Below are 22,363 nucleotides of genomic sequence, written 5' to 3'. Positions count from 1 at the left end.
AACAAAACATTTTGGGGGATTTTACCATCTATTACTGCTGCTTGAAATACAGATATTTTCTCACAAAAGTTAAGATTTTCATGATTGAAATTAGGAAAAAATTAAGAGAGAGGTCCAGATGGGAATCTCAAAGGTTACTTACCAGCATTGCCCTCTTAGACAACATGGCCGCCCTGAATGTAGCATATAGTGACAGGACAAAATGTAGAGAAATACATCAGCTTTAGTAGCAGTAATTAGCTTTTGTTACTAAGCAATGCTTTTCCGTTTCTCCTTTAGTTTTTGAATAAAAGTGTTTCTATCTTTTAAATTGCGTCCAAGAATTCAGCTGCACCTGTTTGATAAGTCCGTGTACCCACTTGTATTATTTCACAGTACATTTCATTTAAGCTAAAAGCCAAACACTGTGGGATGAGATACACATGGAAAAACAGGAAGATGGGAGCACTTAGGCTTAGTCACCCTGAAGCCCTTCTTCTCTGCTTCAGAATCGGGTGAACCAGGTCTCAGAGGAATGTGAGGTTTGGGATGCTATCAACCAAATAACTCTTGGTAAGGTGATAAAATGTTCAGAAGGAATAAAAAAAGAAAGAATATAATAAAAAAAAAAACAAGGTGGGAGAGGCTCCAAAACAGTCAGGACAAATTAAAAGCTAGCCTGCTATTTTACTGTTCAGTTCTGTTGGTGCTACAAAGTCTAAGTGACTATTCGGCTGATTTTACATGATTTTCCTACGGCCCCGACTCTAAGCCTTTCTGGCTCCACTTGCTCTGTTTTGATGAAACCTGGGATCCGTAAATGCCCTAGTAAATATTTTTTAGTACTTCACTTAATTCCATGCCGTGGGCCAACAGCATCTAAAGTAGGTCCTACAGGCTAAACTGTGAGTAATGTAGTTTTAATTAATAGGCCAAACATGTTCTCTCTCTGTCACACACACACACACACTTAGAGACACACAAGACACGTAAAGTTTATAACACATAGTTTAGGTTAATGATTTCATAGTGATTAGTGACACACACACACACACACACACACACACGCATTCACACACTTCAGACCCACACATCTCCGGGTTTAAAGCAATGGTGTGAAAAAAATGTGACTGTAAATGAGATGCAGACTGGCTCACACCAGTGAACCCAGAAAAAGTGAGGGAACCAGAGGATGTGGCTTGGCTTTGAATTGCTAAACTACAGTTTGAGGAGAAGGAAGGAGCCATATTTTGAATTCTGTGCATACTGAGCATCCCTGAGCAACGGAGTGTAAAGGATCTGCACATTTTCCTCTGGCTTTAAGACAATGGTCTGCACAGCAAATGTTCCACTAAAATGTTACAATGTTGTTTTAGTGTAATATGTTACACTGCATATGCCACCCATAGTAGAGTAATGTTACACAAGGAGTTGAGAAAGTCAAAATGTGAATCACAAACAAAATTACTCCATTGCCTTCTTTGTGTTCTAATTAACTCCTGCAACATTTTTCTTCTCTTTTGTTGCTTTTTGTTCTTTCGGTTAATGTTTTTAAACTGGGCTCAGTTCTACGATGCCAACCGAACAACAGTGGCTCAATTGAAGCATTTAAAAAGTCGTACGTCTGGTTCCAGTTTCATTTGCTGCATGTCCATGTGCCACTGTGGAAAAGCCCCTTACCTCAAGTTTGCACTGATCTGGGTATGAATGTTTAATTTGACCTGGGTAACACTTTATTTGAAAGGATGTGCATAAGACTCACTTGACACTGTCATAAACATAACATAACGCTTGTCATGAACATAAAGAAGTCTTTATGAATGTTTATGACAGTTGCCATGAAGTGTCATTCGCTAAATAATGACACTTTTAATGCAAAGTTGCTCTAAAAGTTGCATTAAAAGTGCCAACATTATGATAATTTCATGCCAAGTTGGCATTTTTAATGGACTTTCAATGCAACTTTTAGAGCAACTTTGCATTAAAAGTGTCATTATTTACCGAATGACACTTCATGACAACTGTCATAAACATTCATAAAGACTTTATGTTCATGACAGGTGTTATGTCATGTTTTTGACAGTGTCATGTCAGTCTTATGCACAACCCTTTAAATAAAGTGTTACCTTGATCTGAAATAAAAATAATAAAAGGAACATTAAATCAAGATAGCCTTTGAGTCAAATGAGAATCTGATCTCCTTCCAATCAGCAAGATTTTTGATCCACACAGACCGGTTAGCTGTCCATGAGGTGGACTGACTGTTTCTGCCTCTTTAAAACTCCTTAGCTGTCACGAGAATACCAGCAGGGGCAAACTGGGGCAATAACACACGCCAGGAATTTGATACCATCCCAGGCCACCACCACTGAATTAACGCAAACCACCAGGAAAGAATTACATTTTAAATTAAATTGTGTACTTTACCATCAGCAGCAGAATATAAATGCTCTTCTCTCTTAGACTGCACCCGTTCCAGTGATTTGCTGTCACAGAATTCCAAAGTGTTTGTATTGTTGGTAGAAACAACAACACAAACACCATCAGACACCGACTTTAGACATTTGACTCAAGCATGTTTAGATAAAGGTGTTAAAACCATAATTTTTTTTATTAATCAGCAAAAATAAACCATAAACCATTTTTTCAGGGTGTTCATAGATAAGAAACATGTTAATGTGATGGATCTATTTTTAAAAGTTGCCTTGTCTTTCATATTTCAGTCCGTTTTCTCGCCAGGTGTTTTGAGCAATGTGTGTTCCTGTGACTGGATATCCAAATTTCGAATGGAATAGATTGTTTTTTATTAAGTAGAATCTGAGCCTTTGGGCCCGACTCTCAGCGGTCACTGAGTGGGCCAGGCTAACGGGAAATGTCCCAGTGCTCCCAATGGCCAGTCCGCCCATGTGTCCTCATGGACCAGTTGACTTTCATGTCAGCGTTTTTGGGGGTAAAAACATTGCATAATGTGTCACCTGTCACAGAAGGAACATCTTCTATTCAAGCCAAGATAAAAGATAAAATCAAAGCATAAAATCAGTTTGTCAATCTCAAATAAGCTTTTCTAGTGTGGTTTGCCATTGGATGGATGGAGCGGTAAACAAATGAAGTAGAATTAGCTTATTGCAAAAAATAACGCAACACTTTATTTCTATTTGATTTGTAACAGAGCAGACTTAATGGGGAAAATCTCTGACAAACAAAGCAATACCAAACAACACAATTTTGTCAATCAAGTGCTGTTTATTTCTTGAAAAACAATATTAAGATTGACTTTGAATGACGTCCTTTACACTAAGATGTCTATTTACAAAAAACTATTTTTCAAGAGAGAAAACATTTATGTGTGATAAATTAACCAAGTGAATCTTTCAGTGCAAGCATAATACCCATGAATAACGTTTATTTATAAGATAAAAGCTGCTATTTTATACAGTCATGTGATGTAACACTGTGGGTATTATTCTAAGCATTAATGAAAAGAAAGGTAATATTCTGAGAAAAACTGAAAATTAATGGAAAATGTAAGCACCAAAAGAAGCCAAAACAATGGTCGCACTTTCCTGCATTGTGTTTACTTCTAGCCAACACACATAAAGATACAATGTTATAGAGATGTAAGTTTTGTCAGCAGTAACACATAAGTAGCTACATTCACAATACTTTAAGAAGCTTATATCAATGTGTAACATAAGATTGTTCAAATTAAGTTGATTTATGGCTCTGGAATCATCAGATCCCCTTCATGTTTATAACAATTAACTTTCAAAAAGAAAGTAGATGTGGTTTGCAAAAGAAATCCAGGACAATATTTTAAAATTCCCTCCGATTCAAACGGTACAAAAATGTAATTTATGCCTAATCTAGCATGAAATTAACTGGGCAGGGCACATTCATTTATTACTTTAAGCATTCTGCTCTAAGACTAACGAACGAATCACAAGATGTCAACGACTTGCAGCAATCTGATTAGAAGCATGTTCGATTCACTTTTCAGCCCCAAAATCTCACGCCGCCTTCTTGCTTTCACCTTCTACTTTCTCACACATAAGTGAACATTATGTTCACTTATGTGTGAGAACATAATGTTCTCACACATAATGTAATGTTCTCACACTACCTAATGTAGTGTAGGTACTGTATGTACACATGAAACCATGAATGCAAATACGCATACACTGCATATCTGCCTGTAGGCAATGATGGCGTTTGGGGTATTTACGTGAGCGCATGCAAATATAGAATGCAAAATGGCAAACTTTGCTTAAATCCATGTTGAGTCGCGCTCTAAAAGTGAACCCAATTCCTGCCTCTAAACACGATTTGACCCGACGCTGCAGATTTTAATAGACTGTGTAGTTTTAAAGATTTGGATAATTCACACAAAAACACAAATACAGACCTAATGCTATTTTAAAATAAATAATCATAACAGTAATCAAATCAGATTTCCGAAAGAAATCTCCTTTTCCCTAGGTTATTTTCCCTGATAAAAACAGGTCCTCATAAATTGGTAGTCTGGTTATGATACCCAATACCTGCAGAAAACAAGTATACATACATGCACACACATCTTCACGCCATCATTTCCAGCTGGTTTGGCTATATTTCTCAATTTTATCCTTCAATCTTCTCCTTCCACGTCTTCTTTTAGAGGCTCACTGTTTTCTTTGGCTTCCTCGGGCTCCTGCCTTATTACTGGTAACCACTGCGACATCAACCCAGGCCCAGTCCTCTTGACCTGGTTGAGGTGGCTGAGAGCTGCGTAGAGCCCGGTACCAGCACCGCCACGGATGCCCGGTTCCTCCCCGTCCTGCTGCTGCTCGGTGTAGTACATCTCCAGAGCTGCGGGGGTGCAATGCTTCTGCTGTTGTAGCGTAAAGAAAGAAACACTTTTGTTTGCTTCAGGATCCAGTTACGACGGGTATATTTTGTAGATATTTTAACAATACCATTATAATATAAATGCTATCAATTTGCACACAGTATAATCATGATATTAAATGATGACGTTATGACACCTGTAGCTATCTCTCTCTTTCCTCTAATAAATTTAATAATTTTTTTTACTCAGGTTATCTTAGCGATTGCTTTGGTGAACATTTAAGTTTGATAAAAAGCAAAAATAAATAAATTCTGTGGGGGGAGGGTATTTATTCACAACACTTTTACTATTTATGTCTCCTGCTTTTCCTTTAAGATCTCCAGCACATGTAATCTAATCAAGCAACCAGTATGTTTGGAAGCCCTTTTGAAATATAATGTGACACTCCAAAAAAGTGAGGCAAAGAACTCACAGGCCTGTATAATCTACATTGTTTTCCCGTCAAGTTATTTGATGTCGAAAACAATAAATAAAACTTATGTTTAAGCCACACTGTGACTGTCTCATAAGCCCAACAACCTAAATGTAAGACTTGCTCAGAAAAGTGTGTGAAATGATGGATTTATTGACCTCCAAAGCTCACTAAACCATATGCCTCTTTGATTCCTTTTAATGTCTCAGACAATGTATTAACGGGAAAAAAGCCAAACTTGTAACCTGCAAAAACTTCAAAAGCATTGCCAAAGGTTCTCTCCTCCTTCCCCCTCCTCTCCTCTTCCTCACACCCTCCCCTTATCCCCCACCCACTGTTAAGCCTTTAATCACAGTTTAGTCATGCTGAGTCCTAATTAAAGACCCCTCTGATTCACAGGAGGCATCCCAATCTGTGCCTGACCAGAAAGCAGGATCCATCTCTCCCTTCCCCCCTCTGTCTCCGACTATCCCACCCTGTGGTTTGCTTCTGCGTGACAGGCTCTTTAGCTTAACATGCATGGCAGTGCTGGCGTGGTGCACGATGCCTCCAAGGTGTTGCTGGGAGATAATGAGTTTAGATTCCCAGCCCCAGTTTTCAAGGAATCTCTCTGAAGTGACGGTTCTGAGGGTGTGGCGAGAAACAAGCCACTACAATCAAAACCGCCCCCAATCATACAATATTCTTCCAATCTGACATAACAAGGCTTAAACATTTGTGGTAGGTTAGTGTAGCTTTTTGTAGAAAAAAATTAGGTCTGTCCTGCTATCCTTAAGATATTAATTTAAGTTTGACGCAGTGTACACCGAACCTTTAACATTACCTGGAAGTGTTTGGGAGAAAATTTTGCTCTTGCCAACATAATTTCAGAGAGAAAGTATAAAAGAAGAAGGAAAAAAAACGGTGATGTGCCTTGTCTTTGTGACATTTGGAGGAACTTGATGCTTTAACGTGTTTAAAATTACGGTGGCAAAACAAAATTATTTTCAGTACAAACCAATGAAGTGGGCGCTGAGATGTCGCCTGGTTGACCTTCACTTAAGCTTTTATAGTTATCATTATTTTTCCTGCAGAAATCAGCATTGGCGATCACTAGCAATAATGACCTTTATTATCACCATGGAGACGGTAATCTTTGGATAACCATTCAGACTTTAAAAACTAAGGTGGCCAACGAATGTTTTTGCTTCACAAAGCAGCACAAACATCTGACACCGTTTTTGTTAGATTACAAGAATGTGACGTAGGAAGGCATTTCTACTTACGGCACTGCTTGGTAAACCTATAAAGATCTTAGGCTCTCAAATAAAGACCTTTGACAAATATCAAGTAGCATCAAACTTTTCCAGAAAAAAATCACGTGGTGTGACTGCCTCTTCAAGTGACACTTTTATTAGTAGCTGCGTTCCCATTAAACAAACATTATGAAGATAAATTTACTTAATGGAAACAAAGCGACTTCAAAACTCTCACGTTATTCTAAAAAAATTTTCACTAAGATGAGGTGGATTTTCGGCCGTAACGAAATAGATGTACTTTGCAGAACTGCAGTGGAAAGATATTTTTCACGTCATGTGAGTCAGATGATCAACAGACGGATGTTACTACTGGCAAAATCGACAAAAAAGACGACAGAAAATGGTAAGAGGATGACAGTAAAGCTGTTTTTGAATGTGTTGGATCCCCAGCTCTTCTGTAAAATCACCAACTATAATTTCCTCAAAACGCTGGGTACGTATAAAGAGCCTGTTCCTGTTCCTGCAACACCTGAATAAGATGCCAACGTCTCCTCTGGTTGGCTGATAGATGATGAATTATGACTATAATCTCAACTAACTGTTGACAGCCGTCACTGTGATTGAATTGTAATGACATATTGCGCGAACAAGGTTATTCACACGAGTACTTCATTCCATTTCTTATTTAATAGAAACACAGCAACTGCAAAATTATGTTTTTTTTGACAGAAAGATGAAGACGAAATTTTACGCACATTTGTAATGGAAATGCAGCATCTGTCTTCTTTTTTCCTCCAGATGAGTAATTCTTCAACTTTCTTCTTTTTAATACACATATTTTAAAAGTCAAGGATTAAACGCAGATCAACTGAGTCACTTTATTCATCCATCTCTTTCCTGGATGAAACCATTGATGGAGGTCATTAACTACTCTCTGTTTTTCCTGTAGAAAGTACCCCTGACTTAGTGTTTCTGTCAATAGATTGATATTTGTGTTGGATGTTTCTGAAACACCTCTGCTGCTAGAAAACATACATAAAAACATAAAGCATCTATTACATTTTGCCTTGTTCAGAGGGACAATAACTTTGAGCAAAGGTAAGGGTTTTTTCTTTTTCGGTGTAACTGGTTTTGATTGTATGTTTTGTCAGTAAATAACTGAATGTAATGTAGTTGTTGATCCCACCTTCAGGACAAACCCCTCTGGGCAGGTGAGCTGGTCGTACCACATGGCTTTATACATGAGGAGGAGGAGCAGGCTGGTCAAAAACGCCAGCGTGATGAGGATCAGGCCTGTGATCTGGGCAACGCAGAAACAGAGTGCATGTATAAGTTACGCGTTTCGATTTAGAAAACCTCAACCCGTCTTTTTATTCAGGGGTTTAAGCTTAGACAGTAAACATCCAGACAGTCGTATAATCAGATTTCTACTTCCTGACATGCGACGTTGTACCTTAACTTTATCCGAGACGTCGTCGTAGAAGTTGATGTTCAGCTTCTTGATGTTGGGAACGTACAGCCTGTTCCTCTGCTGCTGCATCAGCTGAAACTGCGTCTTCGTCTTCACGATGACCTGGAGACGAGACGAGGGAGCAAACTGAGCGGTGCAGAAAACGACCGCAACCTCCGCTCATCTCCAAGGGTGAGTTTCCCTCTTTCGTTCAGCTCTAGGGTTACTATGATGTATCCAGCAGCGATCTGAATCTCTGTTTTCCAACTTGTAAAACAAACAGAGCACATTTGCAAAAGCAATCAGTTTTACTGCCGCCCCTTAAGAGGACGTTTGGGGACTGTAGAGTGTTTTCATGATGTTTCCCGACCAGCTTCCACATCAGTGGAACGTTTTTCAGAACTAAATGCATCATCCAACTACAAACTGAAGGCTTTCTGCTTTCATTATGCATTCACAGCAATGTTTATGTTGCGTGGGCTGATGCCAAGGTTTTCAGCTGGGACGAAGGGAAAGAAGCGGTAAACACAGCAAGCTCAGCGTATAGCGGCCTTATGAAGGGACGGTGAGTGTACTGGTGGGAAATTTATTCATATTTGTCCCAGAATTTCTGTATCGACTGCTAATCTGTTTATTTTCTTTCATAGCAAAATGAAATTTTTTTTTAAATAAAAGAAGCCAAATCGAAACCACAGACAATCTGTGCCCGGATAAGAACCCGTCGCTAAGTGGATCGGACCTACCTTGTCAGCCAGTGGCTGCTGGAGCTGGCTGACCTCCAGCGGCGTGATGAGGGGGATGTTATCGAAGCCATCATCTGCAGATGGCTGCTTCTCCAGCTTATCAGAGAGATTACTACCCAGCTTCACCATGGCTGCTGTGCTGCCTGGAATGGCCTGAACAGATCTAACCGACAGGGACGGACAGCTCAGGTCAGCCTGATTCGGTTTGTGAGTTTTTTTATCCAAATGCAGAACAAACACACACAAAAAACACAAGAAAGTAACGGAATATGGTAATATTATGCAAGTCAGAAAGCAGAATCAGATCAGATTCACAGATGAAGCTCAGGACCAGCTGCTAGTGTACTTTCTGTGAGTTTGTCAGCTCCTCTGCAGATATTTTCACACAGACGAAGGTAGGCAAGTCGCAATTAGCAATAAATCAATGAATCGCATGATGAATTAAAACGAGTTTAATTTCTATTTGAGTGATTTGTTGTTTTTCTCGTTTTGCTCTTTCTACTAAACTGTATGGAAAAAGTCTTCAGTCTGCTGCTTTGGTCTCAACTATTCCTATTTCAAAGAACAATTTAGTTTACAGAGTTGTCAGTGTCCATTTTGTTTGATGTTTCTGTTCTGTTTATTTATTTTGGATATTTCAAATGTCTCCCAGTTCCAGTGTTAAATTTCCATTAGAATTGAAAGTTTATTATCATTAAATACTTGAAAATGGTCTCCAAACAGCAATATTATTGTTTATTGCAATGACTTCTGGGACAATTTATCGTCCAGTGATATTGTTTCATCTTGGCAGGCCAGTGCGCATGGCTTGCAAAACTATATTAAGAGACATGAAAAATATGATGCTGAGCTAGCATATCAGAGTTTTCCCCAATCATCTGTGTCATGTCACCTGTTCTATCCTCAGATACAACAGCTGAAACAATATTCATTAAATATTATGTTGTTAAAAGCAGTGTGCTAACTTTATGATTTTTTTACACTTTTCTACAAGCATGTAACTGGAACCACAGCATGCTATCACAAACAAATGATCAACAAGTCATATTAAAACAGAGCACACACAAAAGATTGCCGGCCAACCAGTTGAAAAACTTCATGAATCTTCCTACAGTAATAAAATGGTAAGATTAGCTTTTAACATTCCTTCAACCATCAAGTCACAGATATGGGCTCCACGGTTTATAAGGTTAAGCTGAGAAAATCTTTAGTACATCAGTATATCCTAATGCTGAACATAATCATCTGCTCATTGCACCATGTTTACTTTTGATTCTGTCGCTATCTGCATATAAACAATTGTTTTGCGACACAAGACAAAGTTTAGACTTGCTCTTATAATGAAGAAATATTGTATTGTTTCGTAAACCAGCTAACGCTAGCTTTCATGTTAGCAAACTTCTTTACGTAAAAACATTGTCAGCTGGAGCAAGATGTAAGTTTATTGACAAGCATAGCTGCTTGTTTGGATGGATTCATATTGGAAATAAATGATAAATTGATACAAGTTGGTGATATAATATCTGTTTTAGTGAACTTTGTGTTTCAGCAGCATGCTAAGGCTAACAACAAGCTACCGTCAGGAAAAACAGACAGAAGTCTTAAAAATTAATGATAAGTTTGCCACAATACTGTCCACTTGCAGATTACTTGTGTCTCTTGCTTTTATCATACTTAAACATTTTTGAACATCAAACACATTTTAATATCAGGAAAGATATTGAATAAACTCAAAATATATTGTTAAATCCTAACTTAACTCTGACTACATTTTTGGTTAAATTTCATGAACCACGCACAATTCAGAGGTTTTACATTAAAGAAAAAATGTCCTTTCATTTTCTATTCAGATTTATGGGATCTTCCAAAGGTTTTTTTTTAGGGAAAAACAGTCAAAGACCTTGAGGAGGCCTGTCATGTAAAAGACAGTCTTGGAAGCAAAATATAAAGGCGTGGTCTGTCGCAAAAACCACAGGATTTAAGCAGATAATATAAACCATTTATTATTGGCAGAATAAAATAAAATAAAATAAAAGTGTGGCTGATGGATGATTCAGTTAAAACTGAGCAAAACAAATCCAACTGTGGTAGAGAGAATTTCAAAAACGCCGTGTTGTAATTTATTGGTTTAAACGGAAATTACTTTTATTATAAACTGACACCATATAAATGAACCGAATCGAGTCTAAATTAATTTAGTGTTTCCAGGTAATTCCAGTGTTGATGGCATGTTGACTAACCATCCCGGTTTCCTCACGCCAGCAGGCTGAGGCAACTTCCTGTGCGTCATAAACAAAGGGAAAGCAGCCATTTTTGTGCATCACAGTCGAGAAGAAATGCAGCAGTTTTGTGCCAAAGCTTTAATCCTGATGTAAATTCCAGGCACACAGACAGAGTTGTTACATCTTCTGGAGGAAATGGACAGAACGGGGAGTTTTCTGTCTTTCTCAGGCGAAAGCTTCATGGAAAATCTGCTGCTGGTGGAAATATTTGGAAGCATGTTGATTTATAGGTTATTTTCACATATCAGGGCTGAGTCTTGCTCTCAGAGTTTTCAGTGAATATCAAGCAATCTCCTGAAATACTTCTTTTAAAAAGCTGCATTGTGTAAACACAGGTAGCTGTGGACATTTTGGCTCCATTCCCGCCAGTTTTGCCATTAAACTTAATCAACAACAGAAATAATTTATGACTAAAGGCAGAATCCTCAGTCTCAGCTCACAGATGTGAAGTTTTGAATATTTCCTCAGCTGCCATCTGTCCAACCTTTGCAGACGTTGACATGTGTTAAAGCCTTGCAAAAGCGTTCATACTCCCTAAACTTTGCCACATTCTGTCACGGTGAAAACCAATAAATGTGATAGACCAAGACAACGTGAAATGGGAAGGGGGAAAAAAACACTTTTAGGGGAGAATTAATCAGAGTAACAAATAGGTCCATAGTAACATAGTAGTATCTGGAGGAGCTGCAGATCTCAGAGGAAATAAGTCATAAAAATACAAACTTGTTAGCCAAAAACCATGTAGCGGACACAGCAAACGTGTGGAGAAAGACTCTCTCTCTCTGGTCAGATGAGGTTGAACTGTTTCATGTACAATGCTGTGTTGGGGTGGAAAATGTGGCACATTGCCTTGAACACTTAAAAGTAACTTTTCAGCAAGATATAGAAGCTTGTTTTAAGTCAATAACTAGTTAATCTGTTATAGTTGGTGCAAGATGAAAACCTAAATACAGACACCCAGTCAGATGAAGGTAGATTTAATAAAGGCGAGAGTTACAACGACCAGGCCACAAGAGAGACAACAGCAGAATGAAACTGACAAAATGGAGCTTAAATACTGGTGAGTTTGATCACTGGATGGAGAACCGGTGGCTGGTCAGCAACAGGCTGAGAGACGAGGAGGAAGCGAGAGAATGGCTCAAAGGGAGAACAAACTGGGGAAGCAGCAAAACGAAAGTGAAGAAATGAACTAAATACAGGATCTAAATAATACAACATCTAAATGAACTAAGAGCAAACTGAACTGAAACAGACTGAGCAAACCAAAAACGAATAATCTAGATCTGGAAGATAAAAACAAGAGAGCAAATCCAAGAATCAGAAAAACGATTTAACTAACGGAGGGAACAAACTAGGATAAGGGAAAGTACAAATAAGACATCAATGCAAGGAAATAACAGAAACCAGCAAGTCCAAACAAGAAAGTGAAAAAAGTACTAGTTATACATGAAGTAATCTTTCAGTGGAACAAGATATTTTTTCATGTAACTTATAACATTGTCACCTTCCTAGAATAATGGCTTAACTTTTTCCCCAAAAGATAATTTAGGTAAAATAAAATATATATCAATTGTGGGGAAAAAAAGTGACTTAGGCCATTATTTTAGGAAAAATGTTTTGTTTTGTTCCACTGAAAGATTGTTTCACTTATATTTTGCACTTTTTCATCAATATTAAGAAATGACTGACTTCAAACAAACTCTTTTATTGTGCTGAAAAGTAACTTCTGTCAGTTCTGTCTTATTTCAAAACAAAAATAAGACATAGCTTATTTGTCTTGGATTTGCACTAAATCTGACTATTTAGTGCAAATACAAAGACACTTACATTATAAACTAGAGTAAAAAGACTTGGTAAGAGTTTGTGTTTCAGCAGTGCGTGAAGAGGCTTTTCCAGACCAGGGACAAGGAAGATAATTAGAGCTGGTGGAAAGAAGGATGAAGCTAAATACTGGAGGAAAACCTGCTACAAGCTGCAAAAGTCCACATCAGCCGAGAGTTACAAAGCGAATTCCTGTGTTCTAATGGCCCAAAGTCCAAACCTAAATAGAATTTAGAATCTATTCATGGATGTAACCTGATAAAATGTGGACAGACTGAGTAAGAATGCTTTAAGTGAGCACCGTTATATAACGATGTAATGAAGAGCTTGAGGAACTGTTGGACTTGGGATTTTGGCAAAGTTGTCCAAATAGCAGAACCTTCTGGAATATAAAGCCATTGTTCCAACGACTGCATGTTTAATAACGCAGTGAAACTCAAAATCATACAGCCTGGAGACAAACACCATCAGACAGCACAGCCTGCTCTTCCTTTCTACTCAAACAACCTGAGGTAGTAAACATGTTTCATAACTAGTGAGTGATTCATGATCTTATGCCACATCTTTTCCTATAATATCTTATTCTCAATGTATTTCTCTCTCTCTCTCTGATAGTGATTCCATTTCAGTTTTTTTCATAAAATGATCATCTAATAGCGGAGAGAAGAGATGAGCCACTTATCTCGTTCACACAGTGCAACACAACACCTTCCCCCAGCCAAGGACCCCACCGGCCCAATGACGCCAGTGACTCACAGCCATGATACACAAAGCAGGAGGAAGAGAGCCGCCGTCCACCAAGGGCAGGAAATGTGCTTTTAATGACGCAGGACCAGATACCGGAGCTTCCCGTCGCCATGACGGTGAACATAGTGCTTGTTGGAGACATACAGTGCCTCACAACAGGATTATAATGCCGCGTGAACTTTGGTTCCTCTTTGTCACGTTACGGTCGCAAGCGTCTGAGTGTTTAATGGAGGTGACAGACCAACACAAAGTACTGCATTGTTGTGAAGTAGAAAGAAAACTACTTGTGGTTTTCACAGCTTTTTACCAATACAAATCTGAAAAAAACTGTTAATCGTCATATGGAGTGAAGTGAATCAGGTTAGATTAAAATCTCTAAGTAATTCAATTTAATTCAAATTCAAGAATACAATATTAATCCCAAAGGAAAATTAGATGTAGTTGTACCTCCTATTATCCAAGGTTCTTCAAAGAGTTATTACAGATGGTAATGGCTGAGGGCAGGCAGCACAGAAATAGCTTATCAACGACAGTATCATGAACCGGATGGTCAGGGTTGTCCGTAATTTTTATGATCTTATATAGAATCTCTCTTTGCATCGTCCTCTCCAGAGGTTTCAGATTCGTCCCCCAGAACAGAACCAGACTACTTTATCAGCTTGTTGCCCCAACAAATGTTGGCAGAAGAGATGATGCTCTTAACAACAGACAGATAGAAGATCAAAATTTGAAGGATCTTCCTCAAGAAATCCATTCTGCTCTTTCCCTTCTTATAGACGGCCTCACCAGTCCAGTCTTTTGCCAGGATGAACACTGAGGCATTTATATTCCTCAACCACCTCCACTTCTTCTCCCATGATGGTTGTTGCTCGAACCCTGTTTCACCTGAATCAACAATCATCTCCTTTTGTTTTGTTCACATTTAAGATGACACAAATCGGTCCACCAGCTCTCTGCACTCAGCCTCTTGTCCATCTCTGATACACCTGACAACTAGAGTCATCTAAGTATTTGCAAAACTCAAACTTGTGCTGGAAGCCTGAAGTGTAGAGAGTGAAAAGGAATGGTGAGAGTACAGTGCCCAATGCTGCACCTGTGTTGGACACACGGTCCTTCAGTCTCACAAACTGCTTTTGGTTGTGAGGTAGTCATAGAACCAGGCGATTGTTGAGGCTTCCACCTGCGTCTTCTGGTGTTTCTCACAGAGCAGATCAGGCTCAATTGTGTTAAATTCACTGGAGAAATCAAAGATCATGATCCTCTCAGTGCTGCCGGTGCAGGTGTATGACGGCGTCTTAAACTCCAACTGCATGGTGGCAAAGATAAACACTTGTGCCAAACTCTACACACTTGGATGATGGACTGAACGGACCTCCACTGTTTCAGAAACTAACTTTATTTTAACCTTCTCCTCAACTTTCTCTGCTGTGTTCACGGGTCTTTATGATGAATACACACCTCAAGGCTTTCCTTTTCAAAACAGTTTGAAAACCATCAATCATTTTCTCTCCACTTAATCCCAGTAAAACACACCAAAGGCTGCAGCTTCAACTTGACAAAATGTGAAAAAGCTCAAATGCAGGAATATATTGCCTAGCAAACTTTGCACGCTGAAAGTATTTCGAACGCTTTCAAATCATCGAAACCAGAAGGAGACGTTTCTGTCCAATGAAACAATAATTTTGAGATATTAAGTTACGAGCAGATAGTTGTGGACGAGTGGGCGGTTAGCGCGGTCATCTGGTTGCTGACCGCCATTTTTCTCCTCCCCACAGTTGGAGTGAAATGTGGGTACGGTGAATCATCCTGGATCTGTGATTAACAAATGAGCTGTGCCGCTGTCAAACACTCGGTGTTCCCACACTCTGCTGCTGCAAACAAGTTCTGTGAGAGCTGTGAATCACATATTCTTCTCACTTGTCATCTTTCTTCAGAAAAAAACAAGCAAAACATTTTAAATTGGATCAGTACGTAAGTCTCACAGGGGCGGCTTTGAAGGACATGGAAGGGGCTACGGTGCTGTCCTGGGTCTTCCCCTCATGGACAGCACAGACCTTTTTGGGACACTAATCATATTTTCATACCAACATGTCAACATCAGACTCTTTATCATTCATAAGCTACTGTACCGTAATGTGTTATTTTTAATTAGCTTACCAGTGTTATTGTTGACGATTTTAACCTTACAGAAGGAACAAACTAAGTAAAAAAACTTGTATTTTGATTTAAATAACATCAGCTGACAAACACCAAATTTACTGTAAACATGTTAGGAAGTTTAATTATATTTGCCCAACAGTGGCAGCAACCAAAAAAAAAACGATACGTCTATAAGATTAATATAGAACTCATTTTTGCGTGTATAGTAACATTTAATATGCATTATTCAATGCTATTTTAAAAATTATACATTTTATCTCTCTAGCTTGGTGCTCTTGGGGGCCCCCTGGTGGAGTGGAGGACCTAAGGAGTCGCTTAACTCTAATATACCTTGAGCTGACTCTGCCTCACCGTCTCCTCTTCTCTGTTTATGTGAATTTACTGTTCAAGAAAGGTCACTAGTGCCGAAAAAACTGTCTGAGGGAGAATACATTCGGTGCTATGAATAGGTGAGTGTTTTTGGCACCTTCTGTCAAGTTCTTCACGGTTTGCTGCTCATGCATATCTGAACTTGGTGCATTGAAGGGTGCTGCAACAAGACATGCAGCAGAGACAGGAAAAAAAAGGGGGGGAGCTGATAAAACACATTTATTGGTCTCGGTGTGACTTTTTACAGCCGGCTTTCTATATATAATCTGTATAATTACACCGAGTCGCAGTAGTAAACGTCTACGAGTTGAAATAAATCAGTTTTTAGCCTGTGGAGCTATAAGAGCGACACTTGATTCCTCGCAGAAACGCAGAGATGTGATGCTTTTCTGAAACGTGAATAACGGATATTTATCTACGCGACTCCGTCAGTAGAAATAATTTTTTAAAAAGCCCCATTTCAGCAACTTATTGCACAGTGGCAGCTCTCGGCTCTCTTCAGCTCCCGGGTCGAGCCCGTTTGGTTACGCAAACAAGCAGCCGCAGTGCCGCATATATTTATTTATTTATTTTAAAAAGGGGGAGAAAAACTTACCGTGTCTTTGCGGGGATCTCCTGCCTCGTCGCCCGGGAGCGGATGGTCTCGGTGTCGGTGGCGGATGCTGGACGTGAAGGCAGGTTGCCGTGGTGACGAGTGTTTCAGGAACGGGACTGCGCATGTAATAAAAATAAACCGAGCGGCTCCGTCCTCCCGTGGAGAAACAGAACTGCGAATGTGCGCGCGACTCTCCGTGGACGAGACCGTGGCTCCGTCAGAGCGTGATCGGCTCGTGGGTTTATTAATGAGTGTTTGCTGCCGCGATGATGCGACACTGAAAGGTCCGAGGTGGTCTCACCTGATCGGCCCACGAAATACAACTGAACATTTAATTAATAAGCTAGGTTTTATTTTATTTTTATTTATTGGACATAGTGAGGAGTAAATTTGGCACGTAAGAGGTTTAAAAAAAACTTTACAATCAATAATAATTTATTTAAAAAAATATTTGGAACAATTACTGCCACCTGTACAAATTTAAAGTGAGCGGTGTAACTGTGTAACTTTAGCTCTGAATCAGTTACACTAGCATTTCATCGTATTTTTATGTCATTAAAATCAGCTTCAATGATTCAGTTGAAGAAAGTGTAATATGGACTAATTTCATAATTCAGCACCGTTCAGAAAATGATGTTTGATGAATTAATTTTGTGGTCATGTCAAGTACACCAGGGTTCTGAAACATGCAGCTCTGGAGCCACATGGTCCATCTAATAATTTTGATCAAAACTAATGCAGGAGTGGAGTTACTTTAATTATTTAAGTTTCAAAAAGGTTCATCTTAACAGATTTATTACTTGTTTTCACGTTCAGGTTTACAACGACAGTTCTTTTTTCAGTTTTATGATCGTTTTTATAATTTTTTTCACACACTAAATATTTTTCTTCATTTTTTAAACACAAACTGTTCCATTAAACACAATTTAGTCATTCTCTTTGTAGACATTATGTGTATTTTTTATTCTAATTTAGATCAAATTGTTGCTCTTAAACCAAAATTAAATATTTTTGCAATTTATGCAAAGAACTTGGTAATAATTGAAGAATCAAGGAGGCTTTTTTTTTTTTACTTTTGAAAATTTTTTATTAGAAATTAGATAAAAATAAATAAAAGCATATAATACTATATAAACACTACTGATCCCATGGCCTACACAAACACTGCAGTCGTCCAGCAGTCAGTGATGGACGTCCTCCACTAGGAGACTGAGCCACAAACGTCCTTGTTAAAGAATCTGGCTGTTCTTGTATAAAAGCAAATCAGTGGGAAATTAAGTGGAAAGAAAACATGTGGTAGAAAAAAACAAAGCATCCAAACAGCAGGGATCACTGCAGCCCTGAAAGCGTCGTGATGCGCAGACCACCCATCCATCCACCCATCCATCAGGCTGAGACTCTGAAATCTAAAATTCCCACCTTTTAAAAATCAGGCAGCTACTTTTTTATGTGAATTCTTCCAACGGTGCAGCGTGACACAGAGATGATCAGCCTGCGGTTCTGTTGAGGTCTTAAGGAGCCTTCAGGTTGCGGTGATTGTGTCCTTCGTGTTGGTTCTGGTGTGTCTCATCGTACTCCTGAGGTTTATGTTTGTTTTCTGGCCAATTAGTCACAGTGACGACATGGGCATTAAAGCAGCTTTTCATTCCTTCTCCACCACACGTTATCCTCCCACTCAACTTTCTGAGCAAACGCCCGGGTACAGCAGCTTCTTTAGTAATCACCTTTGGTGTTTTACTCTCACTGTGGAGTCTCTCTGCTGGAAGACTGTCAAGTCAGCAGTCTCACCAATAATTGTGTAAAATTCAAACGTAACATTTCTACACTAAATATCCCTTTGTAAAAAAAAAAAAAACTGGTATTATTTGCTACTAAAGTTATTGTTTTTCTTTACACTGAATGGATTTTTTTCTGCACTGTAAGCCACTATATAGTAGATATGAGTCTAACTTATAAAAACCAAATGAACAAAATAAATTAACATTTCAATAAGAGTGTGTATTCACTGAGACGAACCTGTGTAACGGTCAAGTTCAAACCTCCCCACACAAAAAAAACAGCTTCCTGTGGAGCTGAAAAGATCCGTTTATTTATTTAGTTCAGTTGATTTTATAACTTATGCAGATTTTTAGGTCAATACAACATTGTACTTGGTTTTTTAAGAGTAATAATTAGTCATCTTTAAATTAAATATTCAGTTACTGTGCTATTGTCTTATATTTTTCCTGTGTCGTTAATTGCTCTGTCTTGTCATCTAAATTACAATATCAAAAAAACTTACTGCTGTTAGGAAAAGAAAGACTGAAAATGTTATATCTACAACTTTATTTATTCTTATGAGTCTCTGAAATACAATATGTATTTATTTTAAAAACAGAAACCTTGAAATACTCAGTTACATCCAAATATCCCTTATAATGTGTATTAAAATCATAGAAATAACAATCAAGTTAAACTTTCCTCTGATCAGAAAGTTACATTAAACACACATTCAATGCAACGATGACCGATGCTGTTAAAAGCAGAAATAAATTTTACCAAAACTTTTAACATTGCGACTCCTTAAGATTCAAACAAAACGGAACTTTTTGGAGCAACTAAAAAAAAAAGCTTCTCTGACAATAACTTAAGATTGTCAGAGAAAGTTTTTCAGTTTTATGATCGTTTTTGTAATTTTTTTTACAAAAACGACAAAATTGTTTTACCAAAGAGTGGGTTTTACGCTCATGCTTGGACTGTTTCCTGTTTATTTTTTTTAATGTAATTTTCCTTCAATTTTCTGTTGAACTTCATCTAAGACATAGAGGGGAAAAAAGTGCAAGCATTTGAAGGCACATGTGTTTTTACATGACTGGCAATACTGTTGATAAGACATATTTCATTTTTAACCGTATCGTGGGTGTTACTTTACAAATATCGTTTACTGCTGCCAGTCGTTGCCAGGACATCCCCGAGTTTTATTACAGTAGCATAAAATAAATCCTGAGAAATGTGGAAAAATCCAACCCTTAATTTGAGTGCATTTATTCAATGTGGGGGGGGGGAAAATACCACAGGAAGACATAAATCTAAATATTATGATGACGATGATTTAGGAAAATCACATGGATGAGAATTCCTGTAAAGAAAAATGTAACTGGCTACTTTCAACTTTATTTAAAAAAAATAAATAAATCTAGAACATTTTAACTATTAATCCATTGCTTTCTTGTTTCCCTGGGTTCAGAATGTGACATGACACTTGATGGCAAGGGGAGACCGCTGTTCAAAATGGGAAAGACACGAAAACAAACTGACTACGGCAGATGTGTGTTTATCTTCAGAATATGTATCCACCACTAAATAGCAACACTGCTCAGGCTATAAATTCATCTAAATGTCTGTTAAAATTCATATTTTCTGTGACTTCTGTTTGAGTCCCTACATAGTTTTTATGACTCTCATTTTATACATTTTTATGGTCATTTTCTTCCTTCTATTACATTTGACATATTGCTTTATTTTGCATGTTGCTGTTCGTTTGGATAAATTGTTCAGGACTTTGACTGTCTTGGTTTTCCTGGCTTTAGTGGCCTCCACTTACCATGGATTAGACAAGACCTGGGCAGAGGGAGAAGGGGGAAGACATGCAGCAAAGACGTCTACAGTCATAGTATTAAAACGTTTGAAACAGCTGAAAACGTGGCAAACAAAGCTGGAAAGAGGACCTAAGTTTATGCTTTCAAAGTGTTCAGTGAGCAGGACGGTAAGGGAGGTCAAAGTAGAATCACCGTTGGCTTCATGGGGTCAACTTAAAGCATTCCTGAACATGTCTTCACAACCGGTGCCAATGATAACGGAGGACTCTGCACATGTAAGAGAGAGTCAGAAAAAGCGCAATCCAGTCTGGTCAGCAGATTTGGATCAAGCTTTTCATGCAGAGAGAATTCCTGCTGATTTCCTGTCGGGCCGTGACTGACTGTAAGAGTTCATCAAGCCTTTTGGGGATCACTCATCCAAATACCAACGCTGGAAACCCCCTCCACCCGCCGCTGCCAACCCATCAATTGAGCCAACATTTATTATCTTGACCTTTGGTTTGACATCAAAGTGGATTTTCGACTTGCTCTTCTGTAAGAAGATGGCGGTGTCACGCTCACAGTGTGAGAGGAAGCCTGCCAGCCTCCGACGGTGTTGATGCCTGTGAAGAAGAAAGTCGCGTCTGACTGAATGTAATTAAAGTGAGAATCAATTAGACCGCTGTTTGTTGGAGGGAAAACACTGTGTGTGTGTGTGTGTGTGTGTGTGTGTGTGTGTGTGTGTGTGCGTGTGTGTGTGTGTGTGTGTGTGTGTGTGTGTGTGTGTGTGTGTGTGTGTGTGTGTGTGTGTGTGTGTGTGTGTGCGCGTGCACGCGCGTGTCTGATGACATGAGAGATTTATGAGCTTTGTCTTGAAGAGGCTTTTGTTTTTACCAAAATCCAAATTTTCTCTTCACACTTAAACATATTAAACTAATTGGACACTTAAAAGCTGGTTGCATGTTTGAACAATTTATCCCTCTAGTTTTGGATGCTGTCCAGCTGGAAGGATTTTTGCTCGGACAGTTGTTATGATGTGTAACCGTGGCAACAGTGTATTGTTTTTACAACTGGGAGCAGCGGATTAGCATCTCAATAGATCAAATAATACCTGAACTATGACCCCAAATCCCAGCGGAATAATAAATAAATAAATAAATAAATAAATTGGGCTTCATGGATGAAGAGCAGAACCAAACAGCAGACAGAGAAGTTCAAACCATCTCTTCCTGAAATTATCACAAAGCAGCCGTCTTCAACCAGAGGCTTCTTCAGATACGTTGCGAGACTGACTGCTACTGGAGAGCCATCCACAACGAATCTTTTGAAGATACTTTAATGATATGCTCTACAACAGCAATTAATTTCCCTTTTTTTAAACGGAGCTGAAAAACAATAGAAAGGCATAAAGGAAAGATTTAAGAGACGTAAACCAGTGCATTAAACTGAAGCCTTCAGACCTTTGACCTCTGAGCTGGTTGACATCTGGTCTATTAGTTTAACCAGCAATAAAGTCAGTGTGAAGCAGTCGTTGGATTAGCTCTCACAGTTCAACTCCATGGTCAGCTATTATCTAAAAACACTTAGATCAACCTGTCCGTGTCTCTGCGTCCTCTGACTGTACGATATTACCTGAGGTAGATGGAAGATCAGTCATCTCTTTCCTTGGCCGACTGTTGATGTAAGCAGCAAACATATTAAGATCGGTTAAATACTTTAACATGTAATGCACGTGGCCTCTGTTAGTTGCAATAAACAAGTTTTTTAAAACCCATTTTGATCTACTTAGTTATAAAACAGACATGATGACACATTTTGTTGTCAAATTTAAATGTTTCAGTTTTAAAAATACATTGAAATTCTTTTTACAATGTTTGTGATGAATTTATTATCCCGTTAACGTGAATATTAACAGTAAGCTAATCAAATATGCTGTAAACTAATATGGATAAATCAGTAGGATTCTTTTAAAAAACAAAGTTGCTTGAGTAAGTTAATTCAGTTGCAAATGTAGTCCTCTTATTGCAAAAAATGTACATAAATTCATGTGTATTAAAAATAAGGTTTCAAGAAGTGAAGTTTTTTTTAGTGCGGTGGCTCAAGTCAGAACTCAGTTCTTTACCAA

At 38.5% G+C, this 22,363-nt stretch overlaps 1 protein-coding gene and 2 long non-coding RNA genes across 4 annotated transcripts; 1 reads left to right on the top strand and 2 right to left on the bottom strand.

Annotated features, from left to right (window-relative positions):
- Positions 1 to 3,202: 3,202 nt before the first annotated feature.
- Positions 3,203 to 16,898, bottom strand: caly (calcyon neuron-specific vesicular protein). 2 transcript variants are annotated; one of them, XM_008412830.3, is made up of 5 exons: positions 16,682 to 16,898; positions 8,708 to 8,902; positions 7,968 to 8,087; positions 7,701 to 7,814; positions 3,203 to 4,846 (listed from the first exon to the last, which is right to left on the bottom strand). In XM_008412830.3, the coding sequence occupies exons 2-5, from the start codon at positions 8,834 to 8,836 to the stop codon at positions 4,604 to 4,606; spliced, it is 606 nt and encodes a 201-aa protein (XP_008411052.2). In that variant the 5' UTR covers positions 8,837 to 8,902; positions 16,682 to 16,898; the 3' UTR covers positions 3,203 to 4,603. The 2 variants fall into 2 exon arrangements, with proteins under 2 accessions (XP_008411052.2, XP_008410973.2); XM_008412751.3 differs by having other exon boundaries at positions 8,708 to 8,870; positions 16,682 to 16,896.
- LOC145551082 (uncharacterized) lies at positions 8,320 to 8,844 on the top strand. Its single transcript, XR_014086875.1, has 2 exons — positions 8,320 to 8,529; positions 8,612 to 8,844. It is a non-coding gene; the product is annotated as an uncharacterized LOC145551082 (long non-coding RNA).
- A 3,825-nt stretch (positions 16,899 to 20,723) lies between the features above and the next one.
- LOC145551083 (uncharacterized) lies at positions 20,724 to 22,234 on the bottom strand. The gene is made up of 2 exons (XR_014086876.1): positions 21,871 to 22,234; positions 20,724 to 20,861 (listed from the first exon to the last, which is right to left on the bottom strand). It is a non-coding gene; the product is annotated as an uncharacterized LOC145551083 (long non-coding RNA).
- Positions 22,235 to 22,363: the final 129 nt, after the last annotated feature.

The sequence above is a fragment of the Poecilia reticulata genome, chromosome 1 (assembly GCF_904066995.2).
Source record: "Poecilia reticulata chromosome 1, P_reticulata-male-v2, whole genome shotgun sequence".
In the NCBI taxonomy this organism is placed as follows: domain Eukaryota; kingdom Metazoa; phylum Chordata; class Actinopteri; order Cyprinodontiformes; family Poeciliidae; genus Poecilia; species Poecilia reticulata.
This window is presented reverse-complemented; position numbering and strand designations above follow the sequence as displayed.

Coding starts and splice junctions, on each gene's coding strand:
- caly (XM_008412830.3), bottom strand. CDS start 8,836: ATGGTGAAGCTGGGTAGTAATCTCTCTGATAAGCTGGAGAAGCAGCCA. Junction 8,088..8,707: donor AGCAGCCACTGGCTGACAAG/GTAGGTCCGATC, acceptor TCTCGTCTCCAG/GTCATCGTGAAGACGAAGAC. Junction 4,847..7,700: donor CAGAGGGGTTTGTCCTGAAG/GTGGGATCAACA, acceptor ACGCTACAACAG/CAGAAGCATTGCACCCCCGC.